This window comes from Gadus chalcogrammus, chromosome 3, assembly GCF_026213295.1.
Source record: "Gadus chalcogrammus isolate NIFS_2021 chromosome 3, NIFS_Gcha_1.0, whole genome shotgun sequence".
NCBI classification, from domain to species: domain Eukaryota; kingdom Metazoa; phylum Chordata; class Actinopteri; order Gadiformes; family Gadidae; genus Gadus; species Gadus chalcogrammus.
In genome coordinates this window covers 24,853,097-24,875,519 of record NC_079414.1, presented here as the reverse complement: position 1 = coordinate 24,875,519, position 22,423 = coordinate 24,853,097, and the positions used below count along the sequence as shown (strand labels likewise).

Here is a 22,423-nt window from a genome sequence, read left to right as displayed (position 1 = left end):
ACCAAGCGATGTACACCGTTTGTTCCCAGTGTTCCATGTGAAGCATCATTAGTCGAGTAGACACATGCAAGACTTTAGCATTTAGCAATCGTTTTGGAATGCAGCGGCAAGATAACTAGTAAAAATAAATAGTTAACTTCTGGTGCTGATTCTATTAAGAGAAGCATTATTGCATTACTTCCGTAAATGGTTGAATTATTAATAATTTGTATTACACATGACCCGTCTTTAAGGCCTTATAGGTGAAATGTGAATATACAAGGCATGCTACATGAGAAGTATATAAAAAAAGACTCAAATGCGATGTAATAAAACAAAGAATTTTATACAGATCAAGGAATGTGCACAACAGCTAACTGTACAATGCCCCTCATAAAAAACTGACACGCACGATTCAATTTACATAAAACGGTATGCGTCGCTGTATTTCGCCGTCCGGCCCTTGTTACAGAGTTGAAAAGCAGCACATAGTTTATTACAGTCGTCTCTTCAAATAAAGAGCCTATGGGAAGATGGAGCAGGGGATAAAAATATAAAGATGAAGATCATACAACTAAACTACGAACAAGTTTTTTTAAATAGTACAAAAAGGAATAAGATCCAAAAACTAAAATGGCTTCGTAATATCAGGAGAATTTGGGTTCCATTTGATTTGACATTTTCCACTGAAGGGATCATGATCGCCCCATCTTCACGTTGTAAAGTCCATTCAACTTGTTTCCATCTGAAAGAAGAAGGTCAGGAACACCGTTAATATTGCATTTGGGAAGAAACCATTTCTTTAAAACACAATGAGCGAGTCGACACATTTGAAACAACGGTACTGGGGCATTTTAAACCATGCCCCAGTTGATGGACTGAGACATTCAGCACATTCATATTTTTAAGAAACAGGTTGAACAATTAGCCAGTTGAGCTATTATATGAAATGAATACTGAGGCATACAGTAGTTTTAGTTTATTTGTTTCTAGTTTTTTGAGAAGGAGCAGATGTTTGGCTAATTTCCAGCTGTAGTCCTAGTCCCACTAGTCATACAGACTAGTGTATGCATGCATCATTAACACACCGTGGCATGGCCCGCATCATGTCCATACCTTGGCATTGTAGGCGTCCAACTGTGCGTCGAGCTCCTCCGCTGACAGCTGCGGCCGGTTTCCACCGCCACGCCCGCCCCCTCCACCGCCACCACCACGGCCGCGGCCACCTTTGAAACTTCCACGGCGACCACCTTGTCTGGGTTCCCTAGGTTCCCTCTCTTCGTACTTGGCGGGCCGACCGAGTCTCTCCTTGTCAAAACCGCCGCTTGGACTGTAGGAGGCAGGAGAGGAAAACGGGTGAGAATTGCAAAATGGAGGGCTTTGTTATTGCCACAGTGGATATAAACTGTCTAGGCGGCACACAAAAACCCTGAAAGCACCATTAATCACCTTTGTGGGGATGGCTTTCTTGTCGCTTCACGGTCTGAGGTAACTTGCTGGATTTTCATTGGGCGACCTAGAAAAGAAAGAAAATGACATTAAAAGATGAACTACAGTTGCAAGTAGACAAAGCCACACATGTACACAAAGGAACAAATGGGTGAGGGTTTATCATAGAAGGAATACCTGGATCACATCCTGATCCATTAACTTGTACTAATAAAACTAATTGAATGTTTTGCCTGAATCCAAGAGAAGAAAAGAAAAGCTGCTCACCATCGAGGGGCACGCCGTTGTACTGCTTCATGGCTTTAAGTGCATCGGCTGAAGTCTCAAAATGGACGTCTGCCGTTCCCTGACTACGACCGGAGCGGTCGTAGTGCACCGCCGCTTTCTTCAACGCTCCAAAGTCTGCGAAAAGCTCCTGAAACGCAACAACGCAACAAAAATCAGTGTCCGAGGTCCAGGCAAACGTTCACGAGCGAAGGCACGGAGTGTTGTTTTGAAGTGGGGCCTCTACCTTAATGTCTTTGTCGGACACGCCAAATTCTAGGTTTGACACCAGCAGTTTTCCGCCGTCCTCGGCCCCGTTCCTCGCTGTTCCTGTACTTCTCGATGTGCGGGAAGCTGAGGCGGAACCATCCTCGAACATGTCATGCTGCCATTTGTCGGGTAGTTCTCTGGGCTGGATAGAAAGAGGAAAACGCGGCTTAAGTTAGTAGATATTTAAGTAGATATATAAGTAGTCATACATGATATATACTGGGGAAGCAAACTGAAGGTGAAAATAGATTTAATAAAAATGTTTAAATAAATGGCCCATATCATCCTTTCGGTATATATATTATGCAAGCCTGCACAATAGCAACTAAAATAAAAGTAGAAATGCCGCATTTAGGTGTTGGTCAACATTACCCAAACAAAGTTGGAACAAAACTCAGTTTTAAAAGCCAGGTTCCAGTTCTCTGGGGGGAAGGGGGCCTTCTTCAGTCGCAGACACCAAATTTCTCTTCTGTTAAAACAGGTTTATGGATTGTCCGTACGTTGAAGCAGGACCAGGTTTGAACCAGTTCAGTGGTGAAAACCGAAAGGGACAAAAGGCCCATGCGCTCATTTAACGAATCGCCATTTTGTTTCCGAAATGTTGCGCAACAGCTCCCAATTTTAGCATTTTGTACGAAGTTCAACGAAAATAAAAGATACGTTTCGATGATTTTCAACACACGACAGCCCAGAAATCAAGGAGAAAAAGTCAAGGAACTATCGACCCAGGGAACGAATTATCCAGCGGCATGTCCGCCTCGGGAAACTCGTTCCGGCGGCGTGTTGACAAAGAAAACGTGCACTCTGCGGGAGACCAATCTTCTGTTGGCCATCCAAACAATTCAGCCAGACGTCGATACTTGAGGTAGCCTTGTATATTTAGGGCCGACCACCGAGGCACAGACGTTGGGGTCAAACAATAATCCCATAACATTTACGACTCCCGGGCCCGCTCGTTTGAGAGCAACTCGTCGTGCCACAGCGGAGGAACTCGCCACACTTCCACCCCCAACCCTACTCCATTTTCAAACAAACCTCAACGTAAAACGACCACGTTCCTCGACTCGCTGGCAATGCAACAGGTTCAATCAACTCCTAGGGCTTCTTTCTCAACGTTATCATACCCGTGTGTAGGGCGCCGGTCTGTTTTTGTCGCGGTTGAAGCTGCCTCGGCTCCGGGTAGGCCCCGATCCGCCTCGGCCTGAGTTAGTGCTGCGACCCGATCCTCTGCCTCCACCGCCGCCACGGCCTCGGCCCTCTCGACCGCCACCGCCACCTCCCTTCTTGTTCAGCTTGATGATTTCATCAAGGGACATGTCCATCTTGCTGTTGTCTGTCATGGTTCTAGACAAACTGTGGGGAAGCTAGGGGTTATGAAGGCGGGATCCGGTGACGGTGATAGAAACGGAAGTGTATTAAATAGGGCGCGGAATTGACGAAACAAACATGTACGACTACTTCCGGTGTAAGCGTCCGTTGAAGTGAATCATAAACAAAGTGAATGACGAACGGTGTAAAACAAGACGAATATGTGACAAAACGGTCGTTGTTTGATAAAAAGTGATTTTAACAATCTGAATCAGAGTTATTTCACTGAAGTATTTTCAGTTGTAACCGTCGGGTTCACTTCCCGGAGTCACCGCTAGGCGTCGGGCCAGCCTCACCGGTTCACTGCCAGCGCTCGGTTCTTCTTCTACGGTTCTCCAAACTGCATGTTATGTTTCATTAAAAAAATAAAACAAAACGTCATGCAGGTTTGACTGTAAACAAAGGTATCGGTTCTAACAGTGGTGGCCATTATAAGGTAATACATCTGACTACCTCATGGTAGATTCCAGTCACTTTCCGGATCATTGTGCTTCATGAGAGTGACAATAACGTTAGCAGTTTACATGGCTTAGCATGCTAGCTTGGGGAATATCTCAAGTTGTGTTTTTCTTCTGCTACCGTTCGCCTTTTCTTGTCAGCAAAACGGGAGATGAAGGTGAAAGTCAAGCAGTGGAACGGCGTGGCGTCCTGGTTGTGGGTGGCCAACGACGAGAACTGTGGGATCTGCAGGATGTCATTCAATGGATGCTGTCCAGACTGTAAGTGAACATTACTCCTTTTTAAATTTCACACATATTGAATTGTGCAGCACATATCTAGCCGTTTTAAGGAGTAACAGTTACCTTTGTGTCGATCTGCGTAACGTTAGATGAAATGCACATGTTTGTGTATTGTATGAATTGAACATTCGCACTCTAAAACAGCCTATTGAATCGTATTATTGTCCATAAAGGCTCCACTATAGCGCTGTAAAATGTATATAAAATGCTGTTTCTAATATGTTGCAGGTAAGGTTCCTGGGGACGATTGTCCACTGGTCTGGGGCCAGTGCTCCCACTGTTTCCATATGCATTGCATCCTCAAATGGCTCAACTCTCAGCAGGTCCAACAACAGTGTCCAATGTGCCGGCAAGAATGGAAGTTTAAGGAATGATTGTGCCCAAGCATCACTGTTGCAGTGCCTTGCCGAGAACAGGATGCCTTCAGCTGAAGTGTGACACTTTTTCAAGTGAATTGTATAAAGAAATGTGTATGTTTTTATATCCCTGTGGTTTGCATTGGTCATGCCTTTGCATCATGCTGGCCAATTGAATTGGTTATTAAATACTTTATTTTCTATGAAATGCTTGTGCCATGATTTACATGATTACATAAGGGGTTTGTCTCACACTAGCTACAGTATTTAGCAGCCAGGTTTTCCAATGGGCCTTACAGGGACTGTTCAAATTAAGGAGCATTTTTACGTTTTCATTAACCTCAACTGGAAATGATGACTCCCCTATAAACAACGTATATTTATAATGCAACATTTATAAACTGCAGACTTTGAGAATGGTTTGGAAATAATGTTACTTAAATTCAAGACGATAAAATACTAAACCAACTATTAATAGTGAGCACTGCAGTAAAACAAACATCTGCAAGTGCTATTAAATAATCTGTAAAATTCAATGATGGTGGACTTAATATCTCAGATTAAATAGATCTACTGTAGTAAACTCACTTAGCTGAAGTCCACCCAAGTCCTATGAAGTAAAATGAGTTGGTTAGGCTGCCAACAAATTCAATGCAGTTCGGAACATGGTGTCCTCTGCAAATGAAAGAATCCTGACTCTAGGTGGAGCTGTTGGGGTGTAAAGTGATGTGCCGGGTGGACGTCTAGTATACTGGGGACCACGGCTCCTTGCCTCCATAGGTGTCTTGGTCCTGGAGGATATGAAGAAGTCAGGTCTCCATGGTCATCACCAGTCTTACTGACGGTGGGTCAGATTGTCTGGGTGCAACTCTCCCATAAATTAGTACTTGAACAATTTGAGTCGTTTTTTGTTGTATATTTACAGTTATAGTAAATATATTTGCTTAATAAATGGTGCATTTGAAGTAGAAGATAATCATACAGTATTCACTTGTTTTCAGGCAACTTTATTAAAAAAAGTTTAAAAAAAATTCAGTAAACAAAGCTTTGTGAATAAGAACAGCTAAACATCGCCTTTTACCAAGAGCACTCTGCAGGTTTTGAGGATTAGGATACTTATTCATTACATCGAAACCAGTAACATGCTTTGCTGTAATAGGACCTTGCATTCCATTCCTCTGCTAGCCTTAGTATTCAAAAGGTGTCGTGTCATTACACGCAGTCCAGCTAAAAGGGGCTTCTCCTGTTTCAAACGTTAAAAATCTGTCGAATAGACGTAACTAAATGGAACTGGTAATGGTTGATGTTTGTACCAGCAAAAGTTCCCACCACTTAACAGGGTTCCAAGTCATGCTGGTCTTATTTTCATACGATGACATCGCTGAATCTGCGCCCATCAGGGCTGAAGGCCTGAAGCAGCAGGCATGAAGGCACTCCGGGCCCCACCACCTCTGTCTATTGAAGCAGGGCTGTCAACAGAACATAGAAGCAGTCTTCTCTTGATTCGAGGACTTGGGTGTACATATGAAAGCAGGGGTTTAGTCCCCCGCTACCAACCCAAACAGCTCCAGCAACTCCTTCTTTGCTGCGTCGATAAGGTCCGCCGGTTTCTCTCCACTTTCGTTCAGAATCTCCCGGTCAGCACCCAGCGAGAGGAGATACCTAGAAGGGAACAGGAGCGACGTCACTAAGCAAAAGAGGACGGTGAGATCGGGTTCTACACGCCGCAGCGACGACGGTTGTCTAGGTTTGTGACACGGCCTACTTTAAACCCCAGGGCAGGTCAACAGAATGCAAGAATGCAGCTGATATTTCAGCTTCGCTCACCTCTGGCGTAAGAGGCTGTACCAACCAATGGTGTGTCCCCTTCCCATGCATTCACCATATACGTGCCTTCTCAAGGGACACACATGCCAGTATGGGCCTCAGTCTCAGAGCACTAACAGGTTCTTTGACAACGCAGGCAATACAAGTAATATTTCTGTCTGTGTTTTTGAATTCCTTTGGCCTGCCTTTCTCTTTTTCTTGTGCATAATTTGAGAAAACGAGGGTCGGCTTAGCTCAGGAGGTAGAGCAGTTGCCTTGTAACCGAAAGGTTGCTAGTTCGTTCCCCAGCTCCTCCTAGCTGAGTGTTGCCTGGTCGCCTTGCATGGTTGACTCTGCCGTCGGTGTGTCAATGTGTGTATTAACCGATGTGAGTCGCTCCGGATAAAAAAAAGTGTATCTGCTAAATGCCATAATTGTAAAATGCTTACCGGGCGATTTCAGGGAAGCCGTCGCTGCAGGCCATGTGGAGCGGGGTCCAACCCTCCTCGTCCCTGTGATGAAGGTCTGCCCCGTGCTTCATCAGGAGCATCACACAGTCCAGGTTACCGGACAGCACCGCCTCATGGATGGCGGCCATGCCTAGGAATGGGTAAAAATGGGAACTAAGTCCGTTGACCCGCTTAATACCAAAAGCCATTTAAAAAGTTTGGTGATTATTCTCGCTTATCAGCAGAAAGGCTCAATTGATCAAGATAGGGTAATGTATGCATTTTTTATGATAATTATTATATTTTAACAGCTGCATTTGGGCCCTACCAGAGTGGTAGATGGTGTCCAGGCTGACCCTCCTGCCTCGGATGAAGGGGCCGATTCTCTCCAGCTCCCCGTGCCTCACACAGTCCTGGAACACCACGTCGTTGGGGAAGTGCACATTGCGGGGGGCGGATTTGAGGGACTCCTCCGCCGGGCTGGTCTTTGGTACCGCACACTCCTTGGAACAATTCTTAATCCCCATGGTTTGAGATAAAGACGGGCGTTGGTGGTACTTCCTCGTCGGGAGGTCCTTTGTACCCGGCGGAAGTATCCTTGCCGTTTTGGTAGTCAGCTTTGTATCCTATTGAATGAACTGCGGAAGCCTTTTTTTCTGCTTTTCCCTCCTGATATCCAACTCCTTTAGTTCTGTTGCTGGTCAGTGTGCGCTCTGTACATCCACTGAAGCCGTCTGAAGACCAAGGTCGTTGTCTAGACCCCTATATACCGTTTCTGGGCTATTTTTAAACCCTGGCATGCCACTGATTGAGTGTCTGGGGTTGAAAGAGGAGCGGGCACTTTTATTGGCCCTTCTGACTGAACCCGACACAGATCAAATCTGGATTCATGACAACACAAAACCCACATGGCAACTCCCACCCCCAGATGTTGTCCATGCCAGAGCGCACGTAGCCATGTGAGCAACAACCACATGTTGCCTTTAGTCATGTCCCATCTCCGAGAAATATGACTAATCACAAATGTTGGAAATGGTTTAATTTAGCTTTGCCCCCGCATTGGATACTAATATGACCAAATTAAATTGTTTTCAAAATTGCCATTTTAAGCATATCGAAAGTATTGCACCGTGACCTGGAACACTGAATTAGGGTTCTGAAAAATGGTTTCATGATGTCCTTGTTTTCCTGCATTTGCACATATTTAACGTAAAATAAATGAAGGAAGTTTGTTGCACCATAAGTTCAAGGTGAACTTTTAAAATATGCTTACTTTTTTCTTGATTTACTCAATTTTATGATATTTTGCTTTCAATGGGAGAAAAAAAAAAAAAGAGTAGATCAACTAAAGCCTCACGACACGGGTAAGTTCAACTTTTTTTATTTGGCCACCATTTTCAATTTTCCACATAAACTGAACAAGTTGGAATGCTTTGTCAAACTTATCCCCACCCCCGTATAGCGGTTCAAAAACCCACCACCCTAATCCACTCAGCCCATCCCACACTGACAAACAGAAAATAAGACAAACAGAAAACATTCATAATAAGCCTGGCCGACCAGAAAAGACATTACAAGAGTTGTCATTCAAGTCATCTCATGGATACACATGACCGCAAGGCAGGCTTCATACCACACGCACACACACACGCGCACACGCACACGCACTCAGACACGCACACGCACACGCACTCAGACACACACAGTCACACGCCTCAGTAGAGAATGGGGTGTTAGAGTCTAGAGGGATGGGTTTGGGTTCAGTAAGGGTCGGGGCTGTTCAACTGTTCCCTGGCCAGAGGCTGCCCCCGTGGACGCCCCCCCCCCCCCCCCTCAGACCGGCCTAACCCCCCCCCCCCCCCCCCCCCGCCGGCCACGGTCCTCCTAAAGCAGAGACCCTTTCAGTAACCGTAATGAATCTCTGACTGGCGGTAACTCAGTGCTACCTAACCCGGGCTGCTTAGGGGTTGGGCCTCCACCCCGGTGAGGTTCTTAGGGTGTGGTCCCTCAAGGGCTTCTGTACCCCTCAGGTCAGGCCAGCCCTGCCGCCCAGCGGGGCCAATGGGGGCTCCTCTGGGGCCCGTTGGCCACAAAGCAATCAATGATGAGCCAAAAAAAAAAATACAAATTTAAGAAAATATAATTAAATAAAAATATGTTGTTGTTGTTGCCCCACCCCTCTTCCCCCTCCCTCCCCCTTCTGAGCTAAGCCTTGCTCCCCGCTTTAAAAAGGTAGCCGTGCTGAAATCATTAAAACAAACCAAATAATAATAAAAAGAAAAGCACGTCAAAGGAATGGATGAAAACAAAATCCTCACAGGCCAGGACTACAGGGGCCCAGTATTGCTTTCGAGGGGAATCGTTGTGCTAAACGGTTTGCTTTCATCGTAGTGATCGCTTTACAAATAAAAAGGTTTACACGTACAAAAAGGAGGGGGCCTCAAACCCCCCCCCCCCCCTCCCCCTCCCCCTCCAGAGACAAGTCTGGGTCTCCAGAGACAAGTCTTCTGGAGACCCATTCGACAAACCCCGGTCCTCGTCTACACCAGAGGCGAGAGAACATTGGCAGCCCCTCCCATGCTTAGAATGGACTGATGACGGGTGATGGCGGCGTCCTTCAGAGGGATGAGGAAATGGAGGGACAGAAAGTGACACTAAACCCTCTGCAGTTGGAACACAATGCCAGTTTTTTCTCTTTACATTTGATTCAAAATATACACGGCAAACTGCTAACATATAACTCGGTACAGAAGACATCGAGGTCTCAGGGGGGGAGGGGGGGGGGGGGGGGGGCCCACCGTAGCAGGACTGGACCATCCCGTCCAGTAGTGAGGGGTGGAGGTGGTGGTGGTGGTCGTGGTGGGTGGGGGCGGGTTGAGCGCAGGCCCTCCCACGCAGCTGGTGAACCGATGTGAGGGCTGGCGAGGGGGAAGTTTGAAGGGGGGGGGGGGCGCAAGTGTTTTAGAGTTCCCGGGACGGGACGGGACGGGGGGGAGTCCCACGGGGAGGTGAGGTTGGTGGTGTTGATCGGGCGGAGGGGTAAGGGGGGGGTGGGTGGGGGGGGGGGGCACAGGACTCGTCTCTCCTCAGGCCACCGCTTAAAACTCGTCGTGGTCGTGACCGCCCTCGCCATCTGAGTCCTCCTCCTCCTGCTCGCCTTCCCCCTAGAAAAGGCGGCAAAATACAAACGTCAGTTGAAAAACAATTCATACGTTTTTTTTTTGGGGGGGGGGGGGGGGGGGGGGGGGGGGTTTGAACGTACGACTTACAAATACACCTGCGTGCTGCGAAACTTAAGCAGGTGGAACCATTAAGCCACAACCCCTTCTATGGATAGCTGTGATTAACGTATGTAGCGCTAAGCTGTTAATGGAGAACCAATTCTGCACCACCATCATAACATGACATAACGAGACAACACCACGCTCCATCATGGCCACCTGTCACTCATGTCTGCATGGCCTGAGCAACGAGGACGCTGAACCGCGGACTGACTGACAGACAGACAGACAGGTGTGGGACTAGGTCGTAGTCATGTTTATTACAAAGCTAGTGTGAAGGCGGGCTGTGCCTCTACCCTAAAGTCCCCCAGTCTGCGGAGATGGCTCACACTCCACCGCCAGCGACAGCTGCAGTAGTGCAGCTGTTGTTGGTGGTGGGGGGGGGGGGGTGGGGACCAGCATCCGTCTGCCGGTCCCCAATTAGACCTCTGGGAAGGAGCCGGAGGGGCGGGCTGGTGTTGGGAATGGTGAGAAGTAATGGTGGGCGAGCGTGAAGCTAGGAGAGCATGCTTTCGGCTAAGCCACCACGAGACGAAGACCTCCAATTAAAAAAATAAAATGATCTTGGTTTTTTCCGCAAGGAGGGAACAAACCATTGTTTGGTCCATGTAAAGCGCTCCAGCTGCATTCTTTTGAGGGTTCGTCCTACCCTTGTGAACCGGGCGTCAGCAGCTTAAACCTCGTGACAGGGCCGTCTCCGGTTTGGCCTCGAGATATAAGTGGGGAACCGGTGGAACCGGGCGGCCAGGCTCTGAGCGACACTCAGTCAGCCAATCAGCTCACCGCAGTGGGCGGTGCAGGCGTTTACGATGGGGCCGTAGAGTTCTGGATATTTGTGCGATGGCTTTATTGCTATGATACAATTTCTGATGTTTTGGAATTCACTACTATGACTACTATGACTACTACGACCATCTGTGCCGGTCAGCCAGCACCGACGCCCAGCTCCAAACATAGACGCTGGAGATTCACTTACGTCCAAATCCAAGTCCCCCTCCTCCTCCTCCTCTCCCGCTGGCGCACCGCCATCCTTGCCTCCGCTCTCCAAGAACTTGGTGAAGCCCTCCATCGTCCGCTCCCCGTTGTAGTCGATCACCTGTGGGGGGGGGGGGGGGGGGGGGGGGACGCGGCGAACATGGGTCAGACTCCACAGACGGCACGCTAATTACTCAAACAGGGTCATTCTTTTTTTTAATATCGAGGAGATCAAGAGAATCTCTGGCGGACAGGAAGGTTAATCGTATTCTGTTACTTGGGGTAATTCTGTTTGTGCAGTTAAAAGATTTAATCAGACACCTCGAGTGTAAGCGAATCCCCCGTTACGACTCGCCCACTGCGCCGCTTTAGCATGGGGCTAGAGGGTCGTTCCCGTTGGTGTTTGGCAGATCTGTTTATGGCAAACAAGACTGTTGACGGGACCTAGGCCGGTGTTGGGCCAACGTTCTATAGTTGGTTGTTTTCGGGCAGTGTGGGGGCATCGTTCTATTTCTGGTCGCATTGGAGTGCATTTCCAGGTAAAGTGTAATACAATAAGTGAAACTTAACGCTATAATACACGTTTATGAATCAGCCACGGGATGGGAACTTAAAGCAGGTGTATCCAACACACCAACCCTTCTAAATATAGCTATAAAGTGTTAAGCCTTTGTACTACAAATCGTTAAATATGAGCGTTGCAGTGAGAGAACTTCCCTACGGACGTTCACAAACTGGTTGCCGTTGCCGTTGAAAAACCAAGGATGGTAGACTAGTTTTCTGAATGACACCATTCATTTCATCAACAGCGACAAAACGGCAACGGAGACCATGTTGAAGATCATAGAATGCGTTCATTTTTGGGTCCACTCGCCCTTCGATCGTCCTCAGCAGACCGGACCCCAAACAGGGTCTGCAAGTCCCATCCGTGGACTGCAGAGTCACCAGATTCAGGCCTGGCCCTCACCCAGTTCCCTCTGCATGTCTGAGGCCGTGTGGCCCGCTCCAGCCCCACACTCGGGGTCCAGTGTTAATAAGCACTGCAGCGAGACAGTAGGAAAGGGGCAGACGGGAGACTGCGACGCGGGGGGGTACCGAATGAACGGCCCTATGAGAGGGACGTCACGGCTCGGGCATCTCGAACGTACAGAGTTACACCACGAGGCCGGGGGAGCTCAGCTGTTAACACGTGTTAGGAGTCGCCCCTGAAGGGGTTCCGCTTAAGGACTAGAGCTGACCCCTCATAGTCCACTAATTAACAACAGAGCTCCTAGCAGGCCGAGGTTTGCAGTAGTAAGGTAGTCGTGTTTTGGCGGTTCTGATAAATGTGTGCTTTCATTGTTGTGATCGTCTTCCCAGTTCCATTGTGGTTGAAACAAGGATAGGTTAGCTCGCCAGGGTTTACCGGCTGGCCTGGATGGGAGCCTACCCTTTGTTCGACCGGTTTAACAATGTTTACCGCTAGACGGGAACGAGGTCGGAACTGAAAGTGAAACTTGCAGCGATATAATGATGCTGTGAGGTTGTGTATACTGTTTAAGGTTGAAAGATATTGGCTACTCAACAGATATTCACACTCCGAATTACAGTGCTCTGGAGAACTAAAGACGCGATTGTCAGGGTGTCTAGCAGTATATCTTTCGAAACGCTGCCCACTCTGCTCGGAACAGCCTCCAGAAAGACTTCAAATTGTCAGAATGGATTTCATTTGATGCCTCTGGCTCATAATTGAAGGACCTGGAATATGGAAGTTTTGGAAATTGTCCCTGTGTCCAATTCCTCAACTATGAAAACTCCAAAATGTATTTTTTTTAATTGTGTGAAAAATCGTTTTTTTCTATCCCAATGGATAGAACATAAAACTCAGTTTAGCCATGTATCCCGCTGGATCTGCAGCAGCAATATAGTGTCCCAACAGGGCAGCAGAGAGTGAGGGCAGAGGCCCGTCCCCACGGTGGGGTGGAAGCACTGACCTTGCGCTCGTCTCCCGCAGGGAAGTACTTGAGTGTGGGGAAGCTGTGCACTTTGACGCTCTCGATCTCGTTGGCCGTGGAGTCCATCTTGGCGATGATGGTGTCGGAGCCCTCTGGGTACTTCTCTCCCAGTTGGTCCCAGATGGGGGCCAGCTGTTTGCAGTGTCCGCACCATGGCGCGTCTGAAGACCCAGGGAGGAGAGAGAGAGTCAATCCAAAGCCGCACGTATCCAACAGAATCAACACGGCCACGCCCAAGGTACCATGACATGGAAAATGTTGTAATGACGCGAGACTGCATGGAAAATACATGGAAAATGTTGTAATGACGCGAGACTGCATGGAAAATACATGGAAAATGTTGTAATGACGCGAGACTGCATGACGCGAGAACAATGAAAATGTTGTAATTGTACATGGAAAACGGGTTTAACAGGAGAACAAAATCAAACCATGCTATGATTTAATTGACGTTCACAATCCTTTTACGTTTAACAATTTCATCCCAAGAAAAGGGCAGTAAACCCAGTTAGGCAAAATCACTCAAATCTTTAATTTGATATCGAGCGATGCAACAATGCAACAGGAGATTAAGAATTCAAAAATTCTAATGCGATGCCATACCATGCCCCTTTCTGCCGATGGCCGCATGCACACCCCTGGCACATGTCCTCTGCCTAACACCCACCTTATCCTTTAGCTGGCCGTATAGCATGGCCAATAAAGGGGGGAGGACTAAGAGTTCCCCCCCCTTATTGGCCAGGCTATACAGCCAGCCCCCGCCATGCCCGTCTGACGGTAAGCACTAAACAGCCGTTTAAAAAGGCTTTTAATAGTTCTTTAAATGTAGAAAATATACAAGTATAGCACTGACAACACAGGCAAACCTTTGTTTTGCAGTGTCGCATTACATATTTGTGTGTGGGTGTTGTTGGAGACGGGTCTATGAGGTACCGGTTGCATAATCAAGGCTAAGATTTCCCCACTACGGGCCACCTTATAACCGGTGATCACCCCGAGTGCACCAGGAACTACTGGTCTGTCATAGGCTATACTCGAGAAGAAGGTCAGGGTTATTTTTATCTATCCATCCATCTATCTATCTCGGCTGCCTATTTAAACATTCACAAAGACTAAATTGCACCACGACTTACAGAACTCCACGAAGACGTTCTTGGTGGGGTCGAAGACGACCTCCTCGAAGTTCTTGCCCACCAGCACGCTGACGGGGGTTTTGTTCCAGTCTTCGGGGATGTCCTGGCTCATGAGGTGGGGCTGAGGGGGGGGGGGGGGGGGGGGAGAGAGAGCGGTACAGAACCTTTAGTACAAGAACAATTATCAATTACTATACAATTAACAACCCTTTCAGAAGCCCACGTTTGAATCGCCCGTCTCCCGGGAATAGGACGTCTTGCATCGATAAATGGATACTTTTTTCATCCCCTTGGGAGATATTCATGTATCCAGTAGCTCACAAAGTCAACAGATGGTACAATTGACAAACAAAATGGACAGACAGTAAAAGTCAACCAAATAAGCAAATAAAATGTGAGCAATATTGAACATAATTGAAATCAGTGCCAGATGTAAATAAATAAAATATTACGTCTTATGGGAAGAACTACACCTTTCCTTTGACTTACGCCCAGCGAACACCACAGGGAGGTTTGGCCAGGGGCGTTCAGAGATCTGTGAGCGAGGCGGACGGACGGGGAGGGTGGGGGGAGAGGGAACGCAGTCTCACCCGGAGCTTTCCCTCGGTGAAGCGCGTGCAGAAGGCGGTGATGCTCTCGGCGTTGATGAGCTCGCTGTCGGGCTTGAACTTGGTCATCTCGTCCTCCAGGGTGATGAGGCGGATGGCCGGGCACTCCTCCTTCTTCAGCCCGAAGAACTCCAGGATGCGCTGGTTGTCCTCCACCTCGCTGTCGATGAAGATGAACAGGATCTGGGGGGGAAGAGAGAGAGAGAGAGAGAGAGCCGGGAGGTGGGTCTTAGTTTTTTTTTTGTACACTGCTCGCTGCGCTTTGGGTGGGGGGGGCGTGTTCACCGGGTTTAGGGTCATAGGTCATGTGTTACTGCCTTCACCCGTTTGTTTTTGGAGTTGAGGTAGAGAGCGAGACCGAGATTAAGGTTGGGAGAGATTCATTCTGTCGACCTCACTTGCGCACGACAATCAAAGATTCGGTCACTAGTAACAGTTTGCATTCTAACGTGTTCATGAAGAGACAGTCAACCGACAACGGAAAAGCAGTATTCAAAGAATTATTTTTGAAGGAGAAGAATTTTCATTGACCGCTCCCACTATAAAACAGCAAAGATGGTGGAGCAGAGACTTGAGCGAGAACTGGAACTAAACTAAAAGTCTAGACCAATAGCCCAGCAATGACAAGCGGCATTGTGTTCCGATGCAAATGTAATGTAATTGTAATGCTCATTACCTTGCCCTTGAAGCCCTCTGCGGCCTTCTTGAACTCGGTCATTTTGTCCTCGAAGTCAGCGGCCGTCTTAGGCACAAACATCAGGATGTGGGACTTGATTTCTCCTCCGAAGATTTTGGGGGCGGTCTGCAACAAAGAAACAAAATAAACCTTAATTCAGCACTCCACCTGGCCATTAGGTAGACGCATGGACCCATCTTTAATCCTAAATGGACTCAACAAAATACTTTTTTTTTAAGAAGTGTTTATTTTTTTACAGTTCATTTTCAGGGCTGGACCAAACCGTTACCTGCTCGGTGAACTCGATGACCAGGGGCAGCTGGTTGGTCTTGATGAAGGCCAGGATGTTCTCCTTGGTCATCTCTCCGTCGAAGGTGTTGCGGCCCTCGTCGAACTGGAGAAACACAGTGGGACACTTTAGGTTAGAAACCGAAATTATGACAGGATACATTAACGATAGGGTTGGTCGTTTGGAGGAGCCCGCCTCCAAAATTAGACCTAGGTTATTTAAGTAAACTAGGTTTTTTAATAATTCAACCAAAGAAATAACAGTCCACTCCCCCAAATCTCGGTTTTAGCAATATGTCTGCCTAGCCTTGTTGAAGACTAGGGGCATTCGCAATGAGAGCAGAGTGTGTGCAGGTAGCCAGACAAGCGTAGACTGACATGCAAGCCATCATTTCATTCAGGCCGAATGGAATGATTGGACAAGCTTATTACAGGCCTGTAAGCGCCACAGATCAGATTTTCTCCTATTTTTGTCAGAGCATTTGACTAATTTGTTGCTCTTGGGATGTAGGAATAGTACTGCAATAAATACAAAAAAATATTAATAAAAAATAAACAACTTTAAGCCAGCTTTAAGCTTGCGTCAATTATGTCAGCAGTTTCCAGAACCCGACATAGAATTACCGAAAAGCTAAACACAAAGTGGTCACTAGGTAACTGGGATGAATAATTGTATCCTTGGTCAAGAATAGCGCTGGCAAGGCCATCACTAGACCTGGCTGGAACAAATGCAAATTAACAGACAGGCCTTGGTCCTTAACATAAACCCTGGGTGGTTTATATAAAACACATTACAGGAAAGTCAAATAAGATTGACTTTTAATGGGGTTCTTGTGATGAGGGGTCTAGATTGACTCATCGGACCCTTAATACAGAACCTCTGCGACCTACTCACTAAACATAAATTAGGGGAAGGCCATTTTTCTTCTGCCAACGTGGGTGAGCCTGATGCAAGGCAAAAACAAATTATACAAGCAGTACATCATCAGTTAACTATTCCCTGGCCAGGAGACACCAACATTGAGTAGAGATCTATAAACAACGTTGTAATTCATAACTAAAATGGCCAAACATGTTGACACTTGTGAAAGTGCAATTAATCATGTTACCGACAAGTCAATACATAAGTGGCAGAGCCCACCAGAGAGAAGGGGCTGCTCAGATTAGCACCAGTGGGATGTAGTGGTCACCGATACGAGGTCAACAGGATCGCATGACCAGCCTTGACAACAAGTCCAAAAGCCATAAAACAAAATGCCGTCTACAGAGGAAGACCTTACGTCAAGATATTAAAAGCCATGCTTCTTGTTTGACCGGTGGATCATTTGACTGAATCACGTCGTTGGTAATCAATGTGGGGGAATGCGATTCACAGTCAACCAGGAAAGGAACTGCATTTCCTTTTAAGGGAGAGCCCCCTGGTTCAGATAGGGAAGGCGTTTTATGAGGTGTCAAAGAGCCTCTTGGGTTTGAGGTATGCAATGGACAAGTGGATGTCAAAATTGTATACATTATAATGCGTAAAAATGAATACTGGTAATTCTTTGGTCTGTAGATAAACATTGGCTGATCGACAATTGGTATAACGAAGACATTTTCTTCAATGACCTACCTTCTTGAAGAGAACAATCCCGTCCTTGGACACCTCGAACTTGGAGAAGATGGCTTCATCAGAGGTCACAGCGAAGGGGATTTCATCAATGGACTCTGCGGCCCGCTCAAAGGCCTTGGCGTCCTCAGACTCGGCATCCTACAACACAGAGGCCGCTGATAAACACAATGCTGCTTCTCAAAGAACACATTTATTTTTCACTTTAAGGACAGAACATCTAATGCATGCAGGTAGCCATCAAAACATCGCAAAAGCTTTCAGAGGGATAGAAAATGTGCATTTAAACTGAACAAAGCACAAATGATAAATTGAAACTGCATTTATATTGCGCTTTTCTAACCAGTGGCCACTCAAAGCGCGTCACAATATTGCCGAACATTCACCCTTTCACGCACACATTCACACACCGACGGCGGTGTCAACCCTGCAAGGCGACAGCCAGCTCGTCGGGAGCAGTTAAGGTTGGGTCTCTTGCTCAGGGACACCTCGACACTCAGCTAGGAGGAGCCGGGGATCGAACTAGCAACCTTCCGGTTACCAGCCAATCCGCTCTACCTCCTGAGCCACATTCCGCCCACAACATCTAACCCTACCTGTTTACACAACCGGTAGAGTGACAGCAACTCTGAGGGGGCTTACCTTGAAGAAGCCGATGATGGCGACCTCGTTGTTGGCGATCATGGCCTCGGCCTCTGTGACCTCGGTCAGGGAGGTCACGGCTGGACCTGTGCGCTTCTTCAGCCAGTTGACGATGTCGTCGGCCTGCCTGCCCGCTGCACGCCAACAAAGTCATGCGACATGGAGAGACCAACACGAAAGAAAGTCAGTCATCGGAAACAGTTGGATACAGATTATAGCAAACTTATAATAGAATAAAAAATAAATAAAAAAAAGTGAGCACCTAAACAAATAACCCAGGGAGAATAAATCAAAGCAAATGTAGGTATATACAAACTAAAGTTTTATTGCAGAAGGGGCGAGCCCCAAATGGGCTTTGGAGGCAAAACAACAAATCGCACTACAGATAAAAATAAACAAATTAACGCGTGACTGTAATGGAGCCATGACGGTTTGACACAGAGCTGCTCCCAAAAATAAAAACCGAACCACATGGTGGCCACTCGTCTAGGGGGGGGGGGCCAACTCAGCAAAACGTGTAGAAAGTGCTAGAGGCGGGCTGGGAGTCAGGGAAGTCCTCCACAGCCCAGCGTTCCCAGAGTATTCCCCTCCCGCCCCTTAAACCACAATCCCTGAGCCATGCGGGCGAGTGGAGAGGCGACGACGTGAGGAACTGCACATCTCATCGTAGGGCAAGCCCCGCGCATGGGGGGGGAGGGGCTCTAGCTGCATTCCTGACTGGCGGGGCTCCTCCAGGGATTGGCCGACACATGCATCACTCTTTCGCGTGAGCTACAAGACCATAATAAAATAAATCGCATCCGAGAATAAACCTGCAGAGGTGTCCCTAGTCACGCTTTGCAGTGCTTGTCCCACATAAGCATAAACTGGGAGATATCCAAATCACATCTGTCCGCAGATATGACAGTCACAGCTGTCCTAAGAGTAGCTCACCGTTCACTTGGACTCTGTATAGCTTCCCCCCCGCAACCCTGCAACCTCCCCTTACGCATTTATTATATGTTCCACGTCCTGGCACTTAGTGTACGCACTTAATATATGTTCTACGTCCTCGCACTTAATGTACGCACTTATTGTATGTTGTACGTCCTGTCACTTAATGTACGCACTTATTGTAAGTTGTAGGTCCTGGCACTTAATATACCCACTTATTGTATGCTGCACGTCCTTTCACAATTTTTTATTTAGCATTGTGTAGCATCTTATCCTAGCTATCTTTGTTGTATACGGTGGATGGGTTAAGCTAGCGGTTGTTAGTGCTGCCTACTCGGTTCTATGAACATCCTTACTGTACCGACAGTTATATATATTGTTGTTCTGCTTTCTTCTGACAAATGTACTTATTGGAAGTCGCTTTGGATAAAAGCGTCTGCTAAATGCTCTAAATGTACCGGATATAATTCAAGGGTTGGGGTGAAGTCCTACCCGAGTACTCCTTTGGCGCCTCCTTGTCCCCGCCCTTGAAGAACTTGATGGTGGGGTACCCCCGCACGCCGTACTCCTGGGCGAGCTCCGTCTCCTCCGTGGCGTCCACCTTCCCCAGGCGGATGGCCGAGCCCTCGGCCTTCAGCATGCCGGCGGCCTTGGCGTACTCCGGCACCAGGGCCTTGCAGTGGCCGCACCATGGGGCGTCTGGGGGGACGGGGGACAAGAGGAGTCAGTCACAGAGGACCAGAGAAAGGGCCGCTTCAGCACCGGGCACGACGAAGGGCGTCATGGCATCGTTAGGACCGACGTTGAGGTCTAGAGGGTGATGGTATCTCAATTTAAACGTGGAAGAACAGGATAAATGCATTTATGTTTTATTTATTCAAATTTGTTTTTGTTTAATGACGGTATAATAGTTCTACTTTATTTTAGTACCAGCCGTGTAATAGATTAAATGTTTTTCTTATAAAGAGGTAGTATGTCTTTCCAGCTCAGAAATTACTATCACCCTGACAACTATATTTCCTTAGAAATATAGAAAATGCATTACTGCAATCTGAGGCTATTAACATTCTCCTTCATATAGGCCTAATCAAAAGTGATTCAAAATGCAACACAATGAATGGTAATGCTCTGATAAAGTGTAATAATGCACACTGCATGCTTATTCAGTGAAACGACACTAAGAGCCACGTCAAGTCAAAACACAATGTTTTTCCCACACATGAACAACAGGAATTTCTGTACACGGTATTTTAGGGCCTACATGCCCGGGAGAACTTCAAATTGTTTGCAACACGTCAGCAACTAAACCTGCTTGAAATGCAATCAACATGGGAAGTTTTGCAAAGTACACGTCATCTTAGTTCGCAACCACCCCACCCCCTTCCCCGAGGGCCCGCCCGCCTGTGCAACACAGAGTCGGATCCAAAGTGCACCCCTCCCCTAAAGTTCAAATGGTCAGTATCGGCGCAAGGCCTGGAAGAGCTGGTCAACAGTGACACTACACTGTCGTGCTATGGATCGGGCCTCCCGCAAACGCGCATTCCATGAGTGAAAGCTGTACACAGACGCTAGAGTTAAAGTGCAGTTCGACAGTAAACCGTTAACATACATTTTATATTGAGACAACGTCACAGTTAAGAAGCATTGAACACTCGACACTTCACGTCGTGGAAAAAAATACAAGTGGCAGCGCTCACACACTCTGAATCGCAACAAAACACACTGCCTGTACCAGTCAGCAGTGAAACGAAACTCCCCAATGGAATAATGTCGTATTAACATTCGCGCAAAATCCTCCAAGCATTACGGATGGTGAACCGATAGCCTGTTTGGTTTTGCGTTCTCGCAATAATGTGCAAAGAGTTCTATTTTATGCACAACGAAGCGACACATGAAAAGACTCAAATATGAGCAGCTTCACAGGCCGTAAAAAGCATCGCCTCCAGCGGGGAGCTGCGCCTATGTGAAGGCTACCGCTAGCCGGCTATGCTGAACCACCGAGGGTCCTACCCGCCGTGTTCCGGGAAGATCAGCCGTTAGCTTGAAGGATCAGCCCCTACATCTCAACATATTGTGCCCAAAACATCCAGAGGCAACTTTGTGGCTCAATGAACAACGCGTCACTCGGCGTTGCGACGGCTGCAACTTGTCACACTCCAAGTTCTCAGCACCCACTAACCCATTTACGCACGTTCAGCCAAGCAGTAGATCCATCGACTAAGCACCGGGTAAACAATGAATGTATATGTATATGCATCACTTACAGAATTCAACGAGGATGTTGGGGTGCGCTTGCAATGCCTCCTCGAAGTTACTTTTCTTTAGCACCAGGACGTCATCTTCCTCGGGGACTTCGGATCTGACGGCCACAGCCAGGGCGCACAGTAGAAAAAGCTTGAACATAGTTGCTGGCGAGAAGCTATAGTAGGAAAAAATGAACAAAAGACAGCGAGTGCTTGGACTTGGAATTCCACTTGGTCGGTGTTTTCCCCTTCTTTTAGTTACAAGTGAAGCTAGTGTCTTGTGTCTGCCGCTACTAACGTGGCATTACGCGCATGAACCGGAGGGGTCAGCTGTGGTGCGCATGCGCATTTATCAGGTCGCAAGCTGTTCGTGTTGAAATGTGACTGGATCGCGGCGAAGTGTACCTGGAAGTGAATCAGTGACGCTCTCTTCTTTGGTTTTTCCTTCATATCCATGGCGGATTTTATCCAGGATTGAGCTGGGTCTTGCAAAAGATAATAATTTGACAAAAAAACGTACTTTGATACGACATCAACGAAATGTATTATTTAATATGTGCAATAATTGGGATTGGCTTTCCTTCCAAGGAAAGTGGGATCACGCAGAGCATAGATTTATAGATTAAAATAAAGCAAAACATTTAAAAGGTACGCCTTTGATTTACATCAAATCTTGTAAAATATGATATAGGCCCAATAAGAATCTCTGGCAAGAGTAAATGGGACCAACATCTTTAAAGAATGTCGGAACATGTTGTACTGGAACGAATGAATGAATCTAAATGAATAAATTATTACAACCTGGTTAAGAAAAGCCCATGCAGGACTCAATCACACTCTACGTACGTATAGGTACATTTTGCATACATATTTTCTTCTAGTTAAATTATAATTTTTATAATTCAATACATTTATCTATTTATTTTTTTGAGGTTGATGTCCATCTAATGGTCCAAACCCATGATCAGTTGGAGTTGGTGGTCATGAACCAAGAGAAAATAATAAAATACCAAGAAAGGGAAGAAGAAAAGGAGAACTTGGGCATCAACGCAACAAATGGCAGTTTCAATAAAGGGCAATGTCATGCATGCATGACATTGGAGTAAAGGGTACTATTTATCACACCCAGTGTATACTTATGTATATACTGCCTTACCAACACAACCTTCTTCCAACTGACCTTTAAGGAGAGGAGAGGAATGTTTAAATTAGCCATAGAGCCAATTACCAGTTCTCTTGCCATTAAAACAGTGACAGCAACACTAATGCTGGTCATGTTCTAAATGTACATTTCAAGAATGCTACCCTTAGCGCTGACGCTCAGCGGTCATGAGGAACTAGTTCCTATCTCGTTTGAGAT

General features: G+C 46.9%; 4 protein-coding genes across 4 annotated transcripts; 1 reads left to right on the top strand and 3 right to left on the bottom strand.

The window, feature by feature from the left end:
• Positions 1–398: 398 nt before the first annotated feature.
• On the bottom strand, positions 399–3,378 carry LOC130379879 (THO complex subunit 4-like). Its single transcript, XM_056587007.1, has 6 exons — positions 3,087–3,378; positions 1,940–2,104; positions 1,696–1,843; positions 1,429–1,495; positions 1,096–1,309; positions 399–724 (listed from the first exon to the last, which is right to left on the bottom strand). The coding sequence occupies exons 1-6, from the start codon at positions 3,300–3,302 to the stop codon at positions 710–712; spliced, it is 825 nt and encodes a 274-aa protein (XP_056442982.1). The 5' UTR covers positions 3,303–3,378; the 3' UTR covers positions 399–709.
• Positions 3,379–3,607: 229 nt separating this feature from the next.
• Positions 3,608–4,648, top strand: anapc11 (APC11 anaphase promoting complex subunit 11 homolog (yeast)). The gene is made up of 3 exons (XM_056587022.1): positions 3,608–3,766; positions 3,930–4,049; positions 4,299–4,648. The coding sequence occupies exons 2-3, from the start codon at positions 3,941–3,943 to the stop codon at positions 4,442–4,444; spliced, it is 255 nt and encodes an 84-aa protein (XP_056442997.1). The 5' UTR covers positions 3,608–3,766; positions 3,930–3,940; the 3' UTR covers positions 4,445–4,648.
• A 744-nt stretch (positions 4,649–5,392) lies between these two features.
• On the bottom strand, positions 5,393–7,439 carry ppp1r27b (protein phosphatase 1, regulatory subunit 27b). Its single transcript, XM_056587019.1, has 3 exons — positions 7,010–7,439; positions 6,682–6,832; positions 5,393–6,088 (listed from the first exon to the last, which is right to left on the bottom strand). The coding sequence occupies exons 1-3, from the start codon at positions 7,206–7,208 to the stop codon at positions 5,965–5,967; spliced, it is 474 nt and encodes a 157-aa protein (XP_056442994.1). The 5' UTR covers positions 7,209–7,439; the 3' UTR covers positions 5,393–5,964.
• A 2,298-nt stretch (positions 7,440–9,737) lies between these two features.
• p4hb (prolyl 4-hydroxylase, beta polypeptide) lies at positions 9,738–21,405 on the bottom strand. The gene is made up of 11 exons (XM_056586974.1): positions 21,085–21,405; positions 19,313–19,519; positions 17,888–18,021; positions 17,249–17,386; positions 15,638–15,742; positions 15,349–15,474; positions 14,655–14,855; positions 14,065–14,185; positions 12,911–13,092; positions 10,939–11,058; positions 9,738–9,845 (listed from the first exon to the last, which is right to left on the bottom strand). The coding sequence occupies exons 1-11, from the start codon at positions 21,221–21,223 to the stop codon at positions 9,780–9,782; spliced, it is 1,539 nt and encodes a 512-aa protein (XP_056442949.1). The 5' UTR covers positions 21,224–21,405; the 3' UTR covers positions 9,738–9,779.
• Positions 21,406–22,423: the final 1,018 nt, after the last annotated feature.